Here is an 18,533-nt window from a genome sequence, read left to right on the forward strand (position 1 = left end):
AAAGACCTTGTATGGCAGAAACTTCTCTACCACTTTCAGTTATGATTTAATTAAATTTCAAATGGCAGTTTGTTATGCATCAAAGTAAAACAGTTTGCACGTTGCTGCCACCTTTTAACTTTTCCTCCTCTCTACCAGTTTTGGGTTTTGCCACTTTCATTAACATCATTAAACATTTTATAGTAACATCCCAATGTAGAGCACTATTCAGATCTGTTCACAGTAAAAAGTTGAAAATTCCTTTCAGCTTAATTCACATGGCAGTACGCGTCCTCTGTGATTTCTTTCAACGAGACTATTATGGCAAGCAAATTTGCTAGTCTAATTTTATGGCCGTCTGATAACCAATGGTGGATATTTCCTGATTACTGTCTGGTTTAAAAATATCATTGACAAACAGAAATCTTTTGAAACTTTTTTATAAGAGACAGTTTCTTTATTGTCATTTACCCTGGAGGGAGAGCTCACCGGTACTAGCTGGACCAAAAGACAGAAATCCTGCTTGCTTGCTTTCATTGACAAGTACATTGACATTAACATTTCCTTGATGTTTCTTGCCCAAGCAGCTGGGGTTCTTCATATTTAACTAACTTTACTCAACAGGAGATGCATGCCACTGACATACCCAGTTCAAATCAAATTGTTTATACTTTTAAAAGAAACAAATGTCAAGATAGCTTTTATAGCATGTAAAAAGGATTTAATTTATTTTACTTTGGAAAAAGATTCTACCTTTTACAGAAAATATATAAACTAGGATTTTGAACCTGTTCAAAGAAAGGGCGATTGTACTGGCAAGCACTTACCAACCTCAAAGCTTCATCAAAGACATTGGTCAATAGAAAATTCTGGCAAGTAGTTTTAACTTTATCAGTTAGGAGTAGGTTTGGCTGGATATAAAAGAAAACTCTATGTGCCATTGTAGGTTCACCCTCAGGTAAAAAAACAAACAAGCAAACAAACAGCAACAACAACAAACCATTCTGGTGAGTGATGTTGGTAATGAGGGAGGCCATGTAATGTTTAGAGGCTGGGGCATCTGGGGAATCTCTGTATCTTCCTTTTAATTTTGTTGTAAACCTACTGTTGCTCTCAAATCAAGTCTCAAAAGTGGGAGAAATTTTTAAAATAATATTTTTTAAGCCAAGGTAAAAGCTTATTTTTCTTCTCATGTAAAACAAATCCAAACATAGAGAGCCTAGATTTGGAAATGACACAGACCCCTTCCTTTATCTGCTTTCCAGCTTAGCACATAGCCTCCATCCTCCAGGTTACCTCATGGACTAAAATAGGCTTCTAGTGTTCCATTCATCGCATCCAAATTCCAGAGAGTAGGAAGGAAGAAAGTGGAAAAAAACAAGTGCCAATTGCTGCGCCAAGTTGGTGTCTTTTAAACAGTCTTTCCAGAAGGCCTTTGTAACATTTATACTTATGTAGCCTTGGCTAGAATTTAACCATATGACTATACACAGAAGGCTGGGAAATGGATTCTTTTCCATGGCACATTAATATCCAGAATAAAATCAAGTTTATATTACTAAAAAAACAAAAATAAAAAAAGAGAGAAGAGATATTGAGTGACAATTCAGTCTGTGCCACATCATGTTATACATGATGATTTTGTGGGGAATGTCAGGCAGCCATTAAAAATAATGAATGAGAGCTATGCTAATTGACTTGGGGTGTGTGTGGTGGGGGAGAATTTCCACAAGGATTGTTGGGTAAGAAAAGCAAAATGTATAGAAGTGATAAAATATAATTCCATTTTTGAATAACATAAAGTGGCAAAAGTCTCTCCATGTATGTATGCAAATGATGTGTAAGTATATGAATATGGGCAACGGCTATAGGATAGGAAGTTGCTAATGTGTTACGTGAGCAACGGGAGGAGGGATGAGTATCGTCGTGTTGTTCCATTGTTGCACTTGTCATAAAAGGCATTTTTGTAATTTGAAAAACATAAAAAATGTTTTAAAAGGTGGAGCGGCCTCTGGATCCAGCCTTCAAAACACTGCCTGCCTGCCATGTATGAAAATTCACAGTAAGCTAGTCCAGGATGGAGTCTATCATAGGGGATTCTACTGAAGGACTTAGTAGGCCCTCAATACAAACCAGTTTACCGAAGTTGTTTTAAATGATTTATTTAGGGAAATTATTTACTTAGAGCGTGTGTTAGCTACATAATGTTAGAAAGAACATTGTATTCTTTTTGAACCAATGGATGTTAACAAATGTTTATAAATATTTAAATATGAATATAAGGCAGGACAATCTCACAATAGAAATCTCGTCAATTATGTGGAATACTAACATTTATGAAATTAAACAAAATAAGCTTTATGAATTGCATTTAATGTTTACCTATTCAATTCCACTTAGGCTGTGAATCTTTCATGAAAAACTCTTGTTTCGCAATTAGTCACACCTTACAAGAATAAATCATCCTGTCAACTTGGCTTCGTCAAAATTTCATGAAGAAAAAACTTCAAAATCATGTACAACAAATCACACTATAAATTATATTTGATCCAGACATAATAAAGAATATGAAGAGCGTGAAAAAAATAAAAATAAATTAATTCCCTAATAACCTGGGCTGAATGTCTATTTGGCATGGAAAATGTCCAGTAAAGTGACCTAAGAAAAAAGCTAGCAGCCAGCAATGCTGAGACATTATTGTTCCAGCACCATAAGGTCAAAATTATTTTCAATGGCTATTAAAATTGTTAGCAAAGATATTATAAGAATAATTTAAGATGACATTATAAGATAATATAAGAACCTGTAATAGTTCAACAAATAACGGCAATATTTGTCTTCTGCCTTGGTTGTGGACAAATACTGATTTTCTGATATTAGGTCATTGACCCTCAGACCAGAAAGTGTTTGGTGAACTACTTACTGAAAATGTCCTACTGAATGAACATGATGCTTTACTGCAAACCAGCCTTCAGGATCATTAATATGCATAATAATGACTTGGGAAGATTATAATTAATGTCGATTCCTTTCTGAATAGTGTCCCTATCCTTCAATACTTGTTCAGAATCAGAAATGGGCATTTTAAACAAGCATCCTAACAGCTTTTTCTGCATATCCCAGGATCATGTTTTCAGAAACACTGCTGTCATAGAAAACTCTGTTTCAAACTTGGTTATCACCATTGTAAACTGTCTTCATGTTTGTGAAATAAGGATCCAGTATGTAAATGGCACTGTCACATACATAGAACTTGAAAAATTATTATGCAGTAGTTTAGTAAGTTAAAAAAATAAAAACAAACAAATAAACAAAAAACTAGGACTCAAATCCGTAGTCCTGCAGTACATTTTTCTCACGAGTTAGCCTTAAAAATCAAACCTGCAAAAAAAAAAATCAAACCAGTTACTTTAAGCCAGTTATTTTACCAAGAAAAAGCATGGTTTTATTCACAAATAGCGGGAAATTGCAATACCAGACAAGTGAGCTACCTCAAAGCCATAGGCAAGTCTGGGGAAAAAAGAAGAGATACTGCTCATTGAATAACAGTGGCGAGAGTAGACATCCCTGTCGTGTTCCTGACCTTAGGGGGAAAGCTCTCTCGGGTCTTCCCCGTTGAGGATAACATGAGTGGTAGGTCTTTCATAGATGGCTTTTAGAATCCTGAGGTATGGTCTTTCCATCCCTACTTCTTTGAGGCTTTTCATCAAGAAAGGATGCTGTATTATGTCCAATGGTTTCTCTGCATCTATCAAGAGGATCCTCTGGTTCTTGTCCTTTCTTTGATGGATGTGATGTCTCACGTTGTTCTGTGGATTTTGAACCAGCCCCGCATCCCAGGTGTAAATCCCAGTGGGTCACAGTAAATACTCCTTTTACTGTATCATTGGATCTGGTTGGCTAGTATCTTGCTGAGGATTTTTGCGACCATGTTCATCAGGGACATGGGTCTGTAGCTCTCCTTTTTCAGTCAGGTCTCTGTCTCCTTTTAGAATCCAGGTAAGGATGGCTTCATAGAATGCGTTTGGAAGTTTTCCCTTCCATTTCTATTTTTTTGATGACTAATTCAGCTTCTTTACTGGTTATGGGTTGAAGGTGTCACTTTTAAGAATTCATTGACTATACAGTGCCTGACATTGAGTGGCACAAAACCCAAACCCATTTGCCTTATTGATACCACTTTCAGGAACATAATCATGATTTCTTGATATTGACTTCAGAAGTGTCCTCTGCTTTCACAGTTAATCAATGGAAAGGAATATTTTGATCAGAATCGTTTTTGTGTAATATCACAGTGACTACATTCCATTTGCAAAGCAACGTACGTGGAAACAAGTGTGAAGTATCATTTTTCGTTCTGCTGCCTTTTACATCATTCATCCCTGCTACCCATCAGGCAGCTTAGAAAAACAGAGTAAAAGTGAGCTTCCATGTGTTGCATGTGTCATAATCTCCCAAATGATCAAAAGTGATGTGTGATTCACTTAGAGAGTGAGGAGAGAATCCAAGCGACGATACTTTGGATGAGAACCTTCCACACTAAAACTGACTGGCACCATCAACTTTACTGGATGTGAGATTATAAGAAGGAAGGAAGGACACACACTTTTAGCACAGGACACACAAAATAGTCTAGTTCTCTGTCTTAATGGACAGCCTTCCTGAATCCAAACATAAAATGTGGGGGCGCCTGGGTGGTTCAGTCGGTGAAGCGCCCAGCTTCGGCTCAGGTCATGATCTTACGGTTCGTGGGTTCAAGCCCCGCATCGGGCTCTGTGCTGACAGTTAGCTCAGAGCCTGGAGCTTGCTTCGGATTCTATAACTCCCTGACTCTCTGACCCTCCCCTGCTTTCTCCCCCACCCCACCTCTCTCTCTCTCTCTCAGAAAAAAATAAAATATAAAAAAATTAAAAAAAAAAAGAAGAGGTACTGCTCTGTTATAGATGTAGGAAGGAGGTATATCTTTTATAGATGGAGGTTAGGAAGCCTGATATAAACAAAATGTCTATTGGAGTAAACTGAAAACTTGAAGTATGGTGGCTTCTCATTGGCCAAGTTGTGACCTCATTGGCTGGGCTGTTGGGGGATTGGATAAAAAAAAGACTTCCTTCTGCTGCTGGGGTAGTAAAGCAGTATCCACCTACAAGGTCTGTCTCTTCTCTGTGGGGTCTGTTATTGAATGAGTAGTGGGGTGTGAGAGCTCCCTCTACCCAGCTTCCCAACTCCATTATAGTGAGGTTTCCTTTTATTAATTATCATAAGTGAAATATGATCCAATGGAATGATGGTGGTAGATAAATCAATAAATGTATTTGTAAAAAATATTTTAACTGCTTTTGCAAGGCTGGGGTGGTATAATTTCTCTGTGGTGGGAGTATCGCTGGGGTAAGGAGTTGTCAGAGATGAAGAATAAAACTGGAAAGCAGTGACCAATTATACTTAAGAACCATGCATCCAATCCCATAATAAAACTTTAGAGCTTCCAATTCCTAGATTTACTTTCAGCAAAATAAAAGCAGCCATCTAAGTGATGTTGTGCTGGGAATCAGGACAGGGCAGACGTTATAGATCTTTGTTCCAATTCCAAAAACCTAGATCTTAAAATAAAAACCCAAATGCAAGTTACACACACATCTCGATCACTTTGTAAATCATTTTAGCCAAAACTAAATCTGGGACAGATTCCAGGACCCAGGACAAAAATGTAAAATTCTATTCTCCACATTCTCTGATTAGCTTGCTCTGAATTGAAGTGGATGCTTGGCAATTACCTGCTGGGGAACCAAATTTTCTGATTAATTCTCAATTAATGAAGAGTTAGGCGATCCGTAGGATTGGCTCTCAGGGACAGTAGTTGCTGTGGGGGTGGGGGGTAGTGGTGGGTAGCAAGGTCATTAGAGCTACAGGCGGCTCCTAATTTCAGTCCTGGCTTTCAGTGATAGTTCTAACACTAAAGAACCACGTGCACTTAGCAAACGTGCTTAAGTTCTTTGATGAAAGGCAACTAGTACAAACCTGCCCATAGTTGTCCAATATACTCCAATCCCTTTCCTTTCCCCACTTCGGAATTATAAAATTAATTATAAAATTATAAAATATGGTAAATTACTTAGAATATTACCTGCAGCATATTAAGTTTCAACATTAATGTTGATTATCATCACACTGCCTATTTTTAAGAGGCTGATTGCACGCCTGATAACGCGATAGAATCCAGCACCGCCCCGAAGGCGCGCATCTTCAAGCCAGTGAACCAGCAGCGAAGCGCGCTCTTGTCTGAGCATGACGCAATCAGTGGGCAGGCCCAAGAGGTGGGGGCGTTTACTTCCGGGGGCAAAGGGTGCTTTATTTCCGGGAGGAGTGAGTTGTAGTGTAGGCGTTTCCTACAGCGTTCTGGTGCCCAGGTCTCGGTCCCGGAAAGCCAGGCATGAAGATCACGAGGCAGAAACACGCCAAGAAGCATCTCGGCTTCTTCCGCAATAACTTCGGAGTCCGCGAGCCGTACCAGATCCTGCTGGACGGTACCTTCTGTCAGGCGGCGCTGCGCGGCCGTATCCAGCTGCGGGAGCAGCTGCCCCGCTACCTCATGGGAGAGACACAGCTCTGCACCACCAGGTGGGCCTGGCTGGTCCGGGGAGGAGGCCCGGGGGTCCTGCGGGTGAGGTAGAGGCAAGGCCACGAAGTACAAAACGCCCCACCCACTGGGAGTTGACAGCGAGGTGGAGGCACTGAGGAGGCCAGGCCAGTGTCTGCCGCGTAGGTAGAAGGTACAGTGCACTGCGAGTCTTCGCGTCGTTGGCCCGTCGAATAAGACCCGTGCCTTGTACTGCGACCTGGCTTCGAATCTTGGACCCAGACCTGCCGGTTTTGTGGTTTCCGGCGAGTTAATCTCTCTGAGCCTTGGATTTCTCACCTGTAGGGGAAAATATCGTAACTAATAAGGTTGCTTTAAGGATCAAACGTATAGAGAGCACTTGCTGGTATCCAAAATCAACCTCTTCCAAGTGGTTGCTGTTATTAGATAGCTTTTTCTAGTGTAAATAAAAATTTTCAAGCTTCGCAGCTGCCCTGTAAGCTAACATCTCCAATTCCCGAAAAGATAATTCACAACTCCAGGTTAAGAACTTTGCCCATGGTTATTTATTTATTGAACTGTCTTCATTAACTACCAGCCATATGCCAGGCACGGCTCTAGCCACTGAGGATAATGGTGAACAGGACTTAGGGCCAACCCTCCGGGCCGGTAAAAATGCTTAAGTCAACCTCTACGGGCGTGTTTTGACTCGTGTGTATTGTGACTTCCTCAGCCTGGGAACCTCTTGGGGTTGGGGATGGGGATGGGGGCGGAGGGGGAGGAATGGAATCATGGAGGGTTTCATAGAGGAGGTAACTTTTGAGCCCAGACGCCTTTCATTTTTTGAGGGGAAGGACTAGGGTGGGTGACAAAATAAAGACCTCTTAAATAAGCGAAGTTGTAAAATGCCTGAAAAAGAGAGTAGAGCACAGGATGGGATTGGAAATGAAGCTCTGAAGGTAAATCAGACTTATACCAGGGACTATTAAGAAACCTTAATAGTTTCTTAAGGTTTTTGTTGTTGTTATTGTTCCCATTGTAGATTATTACCTTAAAATTTTTTTTAATTAAAATGACCCATAATACTACCCTGTGACCACTGTTAATGTGCTATATCATCCATCCAATTCTTTAGACCTCAAACACACAAAGGAATGGGCTCTTCTGGGCATTCGATATTAGTGGCTTGATTTTCTCACATAATAACTACTCCATGAACTGCTTTCCATAGTCAAGTAGTACCTCACAATAGTTACAGATTCCCCACAATTTGTTACCGTGGCCTTCAGGGCTGCCAGACAAGTCCTTAGCTTGTGCCCCTGAGTTGATCCCATTTGCCTACATACTGTCCATCTATCCCTGTGCCATAAAAATACCAACTTTTTTTTTTAATTTTTCAGTGTTTTATTTATTTCTAGGAGAGAGAGACGGCGTGAGCAGGGGAGGGTCAGAGAGAGAGGGAGACACAGAATCTGAAACAGGCTCCAGGCTCTGAGCTGGCAGTCAGCACAGAGCCCGACGCGGGCTCGAACCCACGAACCGCAAGATCATGACCTAAGCGAAAGTCGGACGTTTAACTGACTAAGCCACCCAGGCGCCCCATAAAATACCAACATTTTTAACATAACGCTGTAACAAAAAAGTTTGGGAAGTACTACATGGAACTATATTCTGTAGCATCTTTTCCCTAAAGAGTTTAACTTACAGAATATTTTATACATACACAAAATTACAGTAGCTTAGTTAAATGACTGTCAGCTAGCCTTGGGAATTGTTGAAATGCCCAATCTTGTTTCATTTATCCACCCTCCCACCTTACTGGTGGCTTATTTTAAAGCATAGTGGGTTCTTAGTGTGCATCGTGAAGAGATCAATGCTATCAGACCTGATAACTGTCTTTTAGAAAAGCTAGTTGCAACAGTGTGGGGGCTAAGTTGGAGAAGCAAGAGGTTGAAGACCGGCAAACTCATTTTGTCATTGTCTGATCAAGAAATAGTCGGAGCCTAAACTTCAGAGAGGGAAGGAACCCGAGGGTTCTACAAAGAGACCTTACTGAGACAGATAACAACTGAGATACGACTAACAGCCGATGGGGTAGGGTGATGGATGAGGAAGCAAAGGTCAATTAGGATTTCTGACTTACACCCAGGATCTTCGTGATCTAAATCTTCATGATTTTAGACATGAATTTGAAGAGATGATGTACATCCTTAGAAGTGTTCAATAGATACTTGGCAGTTTGGGCCTGAAACTCCAAAAGTTCAAAACTGATGAGTAGTAAGGGAAATCTCTTAAACAAAAACTAAATGGATGATAAAGGGAGTGAGGTAAGGTAGAGTCTGGTGAAGGCTGACTGGAGTTTAAGAAATCTTTGATTAGTTCTCATAATTTTTTCTTTTTTCTTTTAGTGTAATGGAACAAGTGCCTGGGGAGCTTATTAACATACTAACATTTGACTTCTGAAGAGGTGCAGATTTGGGGATGTGAAAGGAGTAGAAATTAATAGAATTTGTGTTATTACTGTCTTATTTGATATAGCTGACATTTTAAAAAACATTAGCTTATATTAATGAGAAAATGCAGATTGAAAAAGGAAGTTGTGATTGTTACTAAACTGATGACTTGAAAATTTTTACTTCTCTGTACTGAGAATAATTTACAGGTGTACCAGTTTGTACTTGAAGGAGAGGCATATAGTGCTAAGGTTGGGGCAAGGCATCTGTTGTCAACTAATTGGATTAACATTTCAACTCTACTGCTTCTGAGCTGTGTTTGAGCATGTTACTTAGAATCTCTCAGGGTGAGGTACTGTAAGGATAATTTTCAAGCAAGGTACCTAACTGATAGGGCTGCTTTGAGATTTAAGCAAGAATTTCTGTAAAGTGCGATTAGCATGTTGCCTGACAGAAAAAGTGCTCAGTAAATTTTAACTGTTTATTCCTTGCACTCGGTGTTTGTGTTTTCCAGGTTTTTATTTACTTTTTAAATGTTTGTTTATTTTGAAAGGGAGGGAGGGGCTGAGAGAAAGAGAGAATCCCAAGCAGGCTCTGCACTGTCATCGACCCCATACCCACACCCCAGATATACCATGAGATCATGACCTGAGCCAAAATCAAGAGTCAAGACACTTAACTGACGGAGCCACCCAGGTGCCCCCAAGTATTTTCCAGGTTTTTAAAGGGTGAAATGGCTACCATATGTTTGGGGCCAACATGTAACAAATTCAGATTGTAATGGTATAGTTTAAATTTTGTAGAAACTGACTATTTTTCTATACTTAGATGAACAACTGAAATGTATATTATAATTGTGAATTGCTAATAACATTTTTTTCCCCAGGTGTGTGTTAAAAGAGTTAGAAACATTGGGAAAAGACTTATATGGCGCAAAACTGATTGCACAAAAATGCCAAGTCCGAAATTGCCCCCATTTCAAGAATCCAGTGAGTGGATCAGAATGTCTTCTCTCCATGGTTGAAGAGGGAAATCCTCATCATTATTTTGTGGCAACACAGGTGATACTGCTTTTAAAATCAGAGTCAATTTTAATCATTTCTATTTCTATTTCTATTTCATATGGAGCTGCTTATAATAACAAAAAATCAGGTGGAGATTTGGTAGGGTCCCCTCCCTAAGGAAAAAAGAAAAAATAAAACCTCAAGGCAACCTTACTGTTCACCTGTTTGTCAAGATCCCTCATGACCTTGTAACATGAGACCACTTAATCAGACTACATGTTTGTATGTTACCATATACAGGAAACAAAGAAGTAAAAAATATATAAGAAAATATGCCTCGTGGTGTTCAGGGCTCAGGCAGGAATAAAGTTGCTTCCTGGAAAGAACAGCCTCCGTGTGACCATTGTGACCATTCTCTGTGCTAGAACCGTGCTGCGAAGTGGTTTGATAAAATGTTTCAATTTTTTAAAATACAGGCTTTGAAGTTGCAGTCAATAAAAGCAGTTGTCACTAGAGAATTTGAGGAGAGAACCTTAGCATATTGATTTTTCTTCTTAATTACTGAAAAAAATTTTTAATAGTTACTGAGAAAAAGATGGGGTATGTTTCAGCATTGAAGGGAAAAGAAGTAGGGCAAATAGTTTACATTCTGTGTACATCAGTATTTTTTCATGTTCTTGGTTTATACTGTTTCCCTAAAAGTCATGTTTTATATTATTTGAAATTGTATCACTAGTATGGAACTGTTTCTGGCTTTTAAAGACCAGGACGGGGAAGGAGATACTCTTGATCTCCTTGAAGGGTTGATATTAACAAAGAAGTTCACATACATACAGATTTGCTTACATCTGCTTTTAGGATTATAAAATCACAAAATTACATGCAGAGCTGAATCTAGAATCTGAGTCCATGAATTCTTATTTTATTTCTATTCCTTCAACCTCTGTGAACACTCTTAACCCTTTTTGAAGCAGGTCTTAGAGTAGAAAGTCGGGCATTTCTTAACAGTCTTACCTTTGTGATAGTTTGTAATACATAGTGGTAGACTCTTGATAGATCCAGTTCACATTGTTGCCACTTAATTCTTTGTGCTCAGATTTCTTGTTTATCTTCCTTTTTTAAAATCATAAGATTTATTAGTGAGACATACTGATTTGAAAAGTAAAACTTGTAATCTCTTTTATTTTTTCCACTTAAGACATCTTATTTAATTGACATATTTGAACTAAATAGCACTATTTTTCTTTTTAATAGGATCAAAATTTGTCTATGAAGGTGAAGAAAAAGCCTGGAGTCCCTCTCATGTTCATTATTCAGAACACTATCGTCTTGGACAAACCTTCTCCCAAAACAATTGCTTTTGTGAAAGCAGTAGAGTCAGGTCAGCTTGTCTCAGTGCATGAGAAACAAAGTATCAAGCAACTCAAAGAAGAAAAGGGTTTAGTGAAAAACCCTGAACAAAGAAGTAGGAAAAAACACAAGAAAGTAAGTGGCCCCAATCCTCTTAGCTGTTTGAAGAAAAAGAAAAAAGCACAGGATACAAAGTCACCTGCCTCTGAAAAGAAAAGAAAAAGAAAAAGAATCCGGAACAGATCTACCTCAAAAATACTTTCTGAAAAGCAAAATGCAGAATGATAATCCTTTGAATACTTTTAAAGACATTCAAATGTGAAAAATAAATTTATTTTAAATCTGTACAAGTACTTACAATAAAAGACTGCTATTTTTGTAAATAAATATGGACTCATAGGCCTTTTCCTAAAATTATTTGTAAAAACAACAACTCATAGTGGATGGGTTTAGGCATTTTGGAGATCGTTTTTCAGTGTAAAACTTGCCTCACCATTGTCCCCCTACCTCCAACATAGGCAAATCGTGTAAAAAAAATCAAAACATACAAAAGGCTTGTGACAAAAAATGGGTGTCCCTTTTCATGTTTACAGTGAACCTTCCTCATTCTTTTAGTGGTTGTAGAATTTATATTCTCAAATAGTAAGAGTATGCTGCTACCTTTTGACCCATCCATTATTTGACTTTCTACTAGAAAGTGGAAATTTTGCTTAACTTGTATTACTCCTTTATTTTTCTAGTATATTAATATTTTAATGTTTATACATCCCAAATAAAGTATTTTTATTATTATGACTATAAACTTTGTTCACCACTGAACCAAGTAGCATGCCATGATTGAACTTATTTCTTCACTACTTTGTTGTTATTCCAAAGTTAATAATGTACTCATTTTCTTTTAGCATCTGACTCGGTCTTGCCACATTCTCTAATAGCTTTGTTAGAGATATTTATAATTCTTTTAATGTTTATTTTTGAGAGAGAGAGACAGCATGAATGGGGAAGGGACAGAAAAATAGGGAGACACAGAATCTGAAGCCGGCTCCAGGCTCTGAGCTGTCAGCAGAGAGCACAACAAAGCGCTTGAACCCACGAACTGTGAGATCATGACTTGAGCTGAAGTCGGATGCTTAAACCACTGAGCAACCCATATGCCCCTATATGTTTTTTTTTTAATGTTTTATTTATTTCTGAGAGAGAGAGAGACCGTGTGAGCAGGGGAGGGTCAGAGAGAGAAGGAGTCACAAAATCTGAAGCAGGCTCCAGGCTCTGAGCTGTCAGCAGAGAGCCCAACTCGGGGCTCCAACCCATGAACTGTGAGCTCGTGACCTGAGCTGAGTTGGATGCTTAACTGACTGAGCCACTCAGGCGCCCCCCCCCCATATGTTTTTAATAAAGTGTCTTGAAGAGCTCATTCTATTAGGAATTGAATAATCATACTTGTCTTTTTCAGCTCCCTTCCCAATTGTTTTAATCATCAGACCAAAATTAACAATGCTTCTGTGCTGGGATCTTGAAGTAGAATATGGGACAGGTGGGATCTGCTCCTTAGCCCCTGACTTGGTGCTGCCTGTGACACCTCTGTAGTGGTTCTTAGTCTGTATCGTTCAGGTGTCACGATGAGGTATGAAGTACGTCATGAATAAATTCTTGTTAATGACTAAAATAAATGACCATTCCTAAATTTGAGACCATAAATTTTTCTACAGAAACATTATTCTCAGTTGAAATCAGAGATGCTTTTTTGGGTTGACAGTGAAGTTCTAGCCTTAACTATACTGGGAATAAGGTGCAAGTAGCATTACCTGGCAAGCCAGCTTAGTGCTTGGGTTGTCCTTTGATTTTGTTTCAAATTCTTAACAGGGATATTTTTTTAAAGGAAGGCAAAGATACTGGGAAAAGTGAATATAGCTGTATAGTTCCTGTGATGAAAAAAAATTTTGTCAATAATGAGTTAGGATTACTGAGTCAAATGTAGACAGAGTGATTGAGCAGGTGAAATGTACACTGATGATATTTTCAATATGCTAAAATGCTTAACTTTTAGGTATTTCTGTTTTTAAAAGAAATTTTTTTATGTTTATTTTTGAGAGAGAGAGAGAGAGACAGAATGAGCAGGGGAGGGTCAGAGAAAGAGGGAGTCTCCAAATCTGAAGACAGGCTCCAGGCTCTGAGCTAGGGGTCAGCACAGAACCAGACGCGGAGCTCAAACCCACAAACCATGAGATCATGACCTGAGCTGAAGTCGGATGCTTTACCGACTGAGCCACCCAGGCGCCCCAGGTATTTCTCTTTTTAACAAAGCTTATTGAGGTATTGTTATTAATAATAAGTATATATGTATTTGGTCTTTATTCATGGTTCCAGGCTCACAGCTCCCAAAAACCATTGGAACTTCCTAAGTAATGAGCGCTTAAAGGTCTCTTATGTTAATGAGATGATTTTGAAAAACATCTAAGGATGGCAACTGGTTACCTTTGGACACAATCATGTGATTAGAGGGTTGGGACTTTTAAGTCTCCACCCCACCCCCATCCTCTGGGGAGGGGAGAGAGAAGAGAATGGCCATTGATTCAATCAACTGTGCTCATGTAATAGAGCCCCTATAAAACTGAAGGTCAGGGTTTGGAGAGCTTTCAGGTTAATAAACAGATGGAGACTGGGGAGAGTGACCCACCTGGAGAGGGCTTGCAAGCTTCTGCCCTTTCCGGTACTTTGCCCTATACATCTCTTCCATCTGACTGTTCCTGAATCAATCACCATTTTACAATGAACTTGTAGTATGTAAGATGTTTTTCTGGGTACCGTGAGTCACTCTAGCAAATTAAATGAATGGAGAAGACTGTTGTGGGAATTTAAGATTTATAGCCAGAGGTCAGAAGAACAGGTAACAGCCTGTATGGGTCTGAAGTGTGTTCTGAGGGGAAGGGAGGGGCCAGTCTTGAAGGACTGAACCCTTAACCTGTGGGATCTGAGGCTATCTATCTCCAGGTAGATAATGTCAGAACTGAGTTGAATTGCTGGTGTCAGAGCACTGCTTATTCTATGCATGAAGACTACCTCTGCCAATACACGTTGAAATTGGGTCCAGGAACCTCAAATACTTAACAGTGCTATCTAGTTGCCCAATAAGAGTGTCTGAACTGGAGAGGCAGAAAAGTCAACTTATTTTTATAAAATAGTAATTTTTTAAATTAACATTAAAATATATTTTAAAACTTTGCATTACTTAGTCATATTGCTTTAAAAAATATCTTCACGAAAGGATCTATCTTTGTACTATAATTCTTTTGTGAACAATACCCTCATAGCACCACCCCAGATATCCTTAGCACTACTTGCTTTATTTTCTCCATAATAACTTAGGGAAGGGGGCGTGGCACCATGTACACACATGTGATTGTAATCCATTTTGCAGGTTGGAAAAAAGAAAACGTTGAGAACCCCTGCTTTAGAGGGTAGCTGCTAGCTTTGTTAGGGATAAAGGTGGAGTACATGTGCTTTTGAACATCTGAAGTTTGCCAGACTCAAAAACAGTGTTTCAGAAAACTGCTGTTTTTTATGAACACTTCAAAAAAATATTTGTAGTGGAGTTTGGGCAGGATTCTGTATTCCCTAATTTTCAAAGCCCTACAGTCATTTCTCATTGCCCACATGTAAATTAAAGCTAGAAGTCATTTCAGAACACCTGAGGTTCAAAAGTAAAAAGATTTCCTGTTTTTTAATTATGCAGAGTTAAGAGATAATATTTTATGTCTCTGCATCTAGTAAGGCAAGGTGGCTGTGATTTGACAGGTTTAATCAATAGATTTTCATGAGTGGGTAGAATGAATAGTTTGTATTCTTTAAAATATTTTTTAAATGTAAATGTACTGCAGCTTTTCTTAAAAATTCTTTTTTTTAATAACTCCAGAACATTTTAATTCTGAAGAGTTTTAATATTTAAAAAGCCCCCACGGTTTCCAAATGCCCATCAAAAAGGAAAAGAATAATCAGTCCCAACACAACTGGGGGAAAAATTTTCTTAAGGAGGTGGAGGGATGCAGGTTGACAACCATTCTCTACCAAAAAGACAAGCGCTGCTTCCTCAAATAACCAGTCCGAATGTCACCGGAGAGGAATTAGCAGGAGGAAAAGAAGTGGCCCTATTTGCATTGTATATTGTATTGGGGCAATTAAATGCCAACTTAGCTATTTAAGAATGACTTGCTAAAACGTTGAAAAAATGAAAGACTTCGTCCTTGTCATAGACTGCCACTTCAGTGGAACATTCGGTGCACATGACCGGGTGATAGATTTCATCCGCTTCTGCCTCTACCTGCTCTGCAGCATCTTCATGATTAGACCGCATCTTCTTCCGGCCTCGTCGTTTCTTCCTGTTCTCTGGGGTTCTGTATCTTAGAACCTCCTCTTTGTTGACAGAACAATTCATCACAAACATTGCTCTATACTGAGTTTTGTAGGATTCATGCCTTTGGCAATCAAGACATAGTGTGGTCATGCAGGCAGGGCAATTCAAGACAGCATCACTATTTGGAACAGGCTGTTGTTGGTGGTGTGGCCTCTGTATTCCAAAACCATGGTAGCCTCTTCTCTGTGCATCAACCCAGGCCTGATCTCTGTTATCTTTCTCAGGATCGTATAGTAATTCACCATTTGTTGGAATCCTGTGTCGTTTCTTCTTTTTCTTCTTGGTCACCTGTGCTGTTTTGTCTTCATCCTCAGAATCAGAATCAAAATATATATCATCGTAGTACTTGGTCACAGCTGTTTCAACTTTTCCAGTTCCCGAAGAAGACCCTGTTTCCAGAGAGGATAACTTGTCCTCCATTGTTTTTATGGTGGAATTTAATTCGGCTTCCATTTCTTTTTCAAATTCATCTTCACTAGATGATTCATTTTCTCCAGTAAGACATTCTCTGATGAGTTTTCATTTTTGGTCAGGAGTTCCATGTAGAAGCACATCCACTTCATCTTCAGAACTGCTCAAAGCTGGCTCCTCGTCGCTAGGCTCCTCAAGTGCGTACGGGTCATAGTCATCCTGGGGCCGGTTCATGGTGGCCTGTACCCTCGATCACCATGTACAAGCCAAAAATTCTTAGTTTAGATGTAAATGAGAAAATATAATAACTTAGTGTAACTGTATCTATATAATTTGAGATCTAGAACTAAATAAGAATAAAGAGAAAAGATTGGGTATCTGGACTGAGCTTAGGAACTGATTTTTCATATGATCCTAGATTGGTGGCCTCTGAACATTTAATCATATATCCTTGTCAGTAAAAGAATTTTTGTGTCTACCTATAAATGTATGTTTATAAACTATGTAGATTTACTACTGTACATTATAAAATATACACAGGGAAAAAAAACCCAAATGTAAAGGATGGTGAAGATAAAATATTTTAAAATCTTTGCCATTAAATGGCTTCATTAGCTAATATTTCAAGACATAAGGTTTATCAATAATATTGAATATGAATCCACTTGAAGTACTTTTTACGATTATATTTTTTGCGAGACCTGACTAGGTCATTGGTTTTATAATATTTATGACAATGTATAGGGGGGAAAAAGAGTATATTAAGAGTAGACTGTGTTAATACATATTTGTNATATATTTTTTGCGAGACCTGACTAGGTCATTGGTTTTCTCTTATAATATTTATGACAATGTATAGGGGGGAAAAAGAGTATATTAAGAGTAGACTGTGTTAATACATATTTGTCAAATACGTGAAAATTAAGCCAGGTCTATCAGAAAGGATAACCATAGCCTCTCATACAATTTCCAGACCTAAACCAGTTCAAAGGCCCAGAGTGCTTCAATTTAAGGGGAGGCTGGGTTCTCCTGAGGAAGGACCCTGAAGCATTGCTGCAAGTTTCCCTGTAGCTATTTTCTAAAGTGATGTGCATTGTGGAATAGAAACACCTAGACTTTCGGGGGATTATTAGATACTAGCTCTCAATCGATTCTAACTGCTAGGGGTCTGTATATTGCTGGTCCGACATTTAAAATGCAGATTTATGGTGGTCAGGTGATAAACTGAGTCATAGGCTGTTTGAATCACAGAGGGCTCAGTAGATCCATGAGCCCTCCCTATGTTTTTTCTCCAGTTCCAGGATGTATTATTGTTAAAAACATAGCTCCCTATTAATGGACTAAGGGTCATTAGGGTATGAAGAGTCAAGGGGAAGTTATTTGAATTTCTCCTCTCTACCAGGATAGTAAACCAAAAGAATAGGACGTCATTGAATTATAGAGATAACAACCATCATTAAACATTTGACTGATGCAGAAGTGCCGTTCCTATTACATCTCAATTTAACTCATCGATTTGGTCTGTGCAGAAGGCAGATGGACTTTAAAGCATTACTACATTATTTTAATGTTGATCAGAGGGTGACTCATTTGAAGCAACTCTTCCAGATGTATTTCCTTTGCTGGAACAAATCTCCACAGCTCCTTAAATGTGATATGGAAAATGTCTCCCACCCCCGCCATTTTTAACAATTTGCTAGGACCACCAAAGCAGTTTGGTTTCCTTGACAGAGTTCAGCACACCTTCACCATCCTGCTTCATGCTCCATCAGCTTACCTGCTCTCAGTCATAATATAGTCTGCAGAGATCTTGATCATCTTGACATTGCATAAAAGATCATACTAACCCATGACATTGATGGCATTATGCAAATTTAATTTGATGAGCAGGATGTAGCAAGTACTACAAATGTCTTTGCCAAGCTTTATGAACTAGGGTTTAGGAAATAGACCCTATGAAAATTCAGGGGACTGCCACCTCAGTAAAGTTTCTGAGAGTCTAGTGATCTTTAGCATGTCAAAATAACCTCTTAGTGACACATTGCCACACCACAACCATGTATCACTCAGTAAAAAAACGGTACATGGGGGAGAGGAGAAGCAGTGCAGGGCATCAAAGTTTGGTATTTTGAGTATTGGAGGCAAAGCATGCCACATTTTAATATGTTACTGAGTAACCCATAAGGCTGAGAGATTCAATGGAAACTAGAGCAAAATATTGCAAGCTGTTTTTCTGCTTGGGCCACCAGATCCATTGATACTTGAAGTCTCTGTGGCAGTGTTGAGTCTCTGGCAAGTACAATGGAGAATCATGGCACATACTTCTAAAGTTTTGAAGGAAATGCATATCC

The 18,533-nt window shown here is 38.9% G+C and overlaps 1 protein-coding gene and 1 pseudogene across 1 annotated transcript; one reads left to right on the forward strand and one right to left on the reverse strand.

Moving 5' to 3' along the window:
• Window positions 1–6,339: 6,339 nt before the first annotated feature.
• On the forward strand, window positions 6,340–12,174 carry UTP23 (UTP23 small subunit processome component). The gene is made up of 3 exons (XM_077778931.1): window positions 6,340–6,594; window positions 9,893–10,067; window positions 11,265–12,174. Exons 1-3 carry the CDS (start codon window positions 6,407–6,409, stop codon window positions 11,643–11,645), a joined length of 744 nt encoding a protein of 247 aa, XP_077635057.1. The 5' UTR covers window positions 6,340–6,406; the 3' UTR covers window positions 11,646–12,174.
• A 3,361-nt stretch (window positions 12,175–15,535) lies between these two features.
• LOC144243779 (E2F-associated phosphoprotein-like) lies at window positions 15,536–16,440 on the reverse strand (annotated as a pseudogene).
• Window positions 16,441–18,533: the final 2,093 nt, after the last annotated feature.

Source organism: Crocuta crocuta, unplaced genomic scaffold (genome assembly GCF_008692635.1).
Source record: "Crocuta crocuta isolate KB4526 unplaced genomic scaffold, BGI_CrCroc_1.0 scaffold448, whole genome shotgun sequence".
NCBI classification, from domain to species: domain Eukaryota; kingdom Metazoa; phylum Chordata; class Mammalia; order Carnivora; family Hyaenidae; genus Crocuta; species Crocuta crocuta.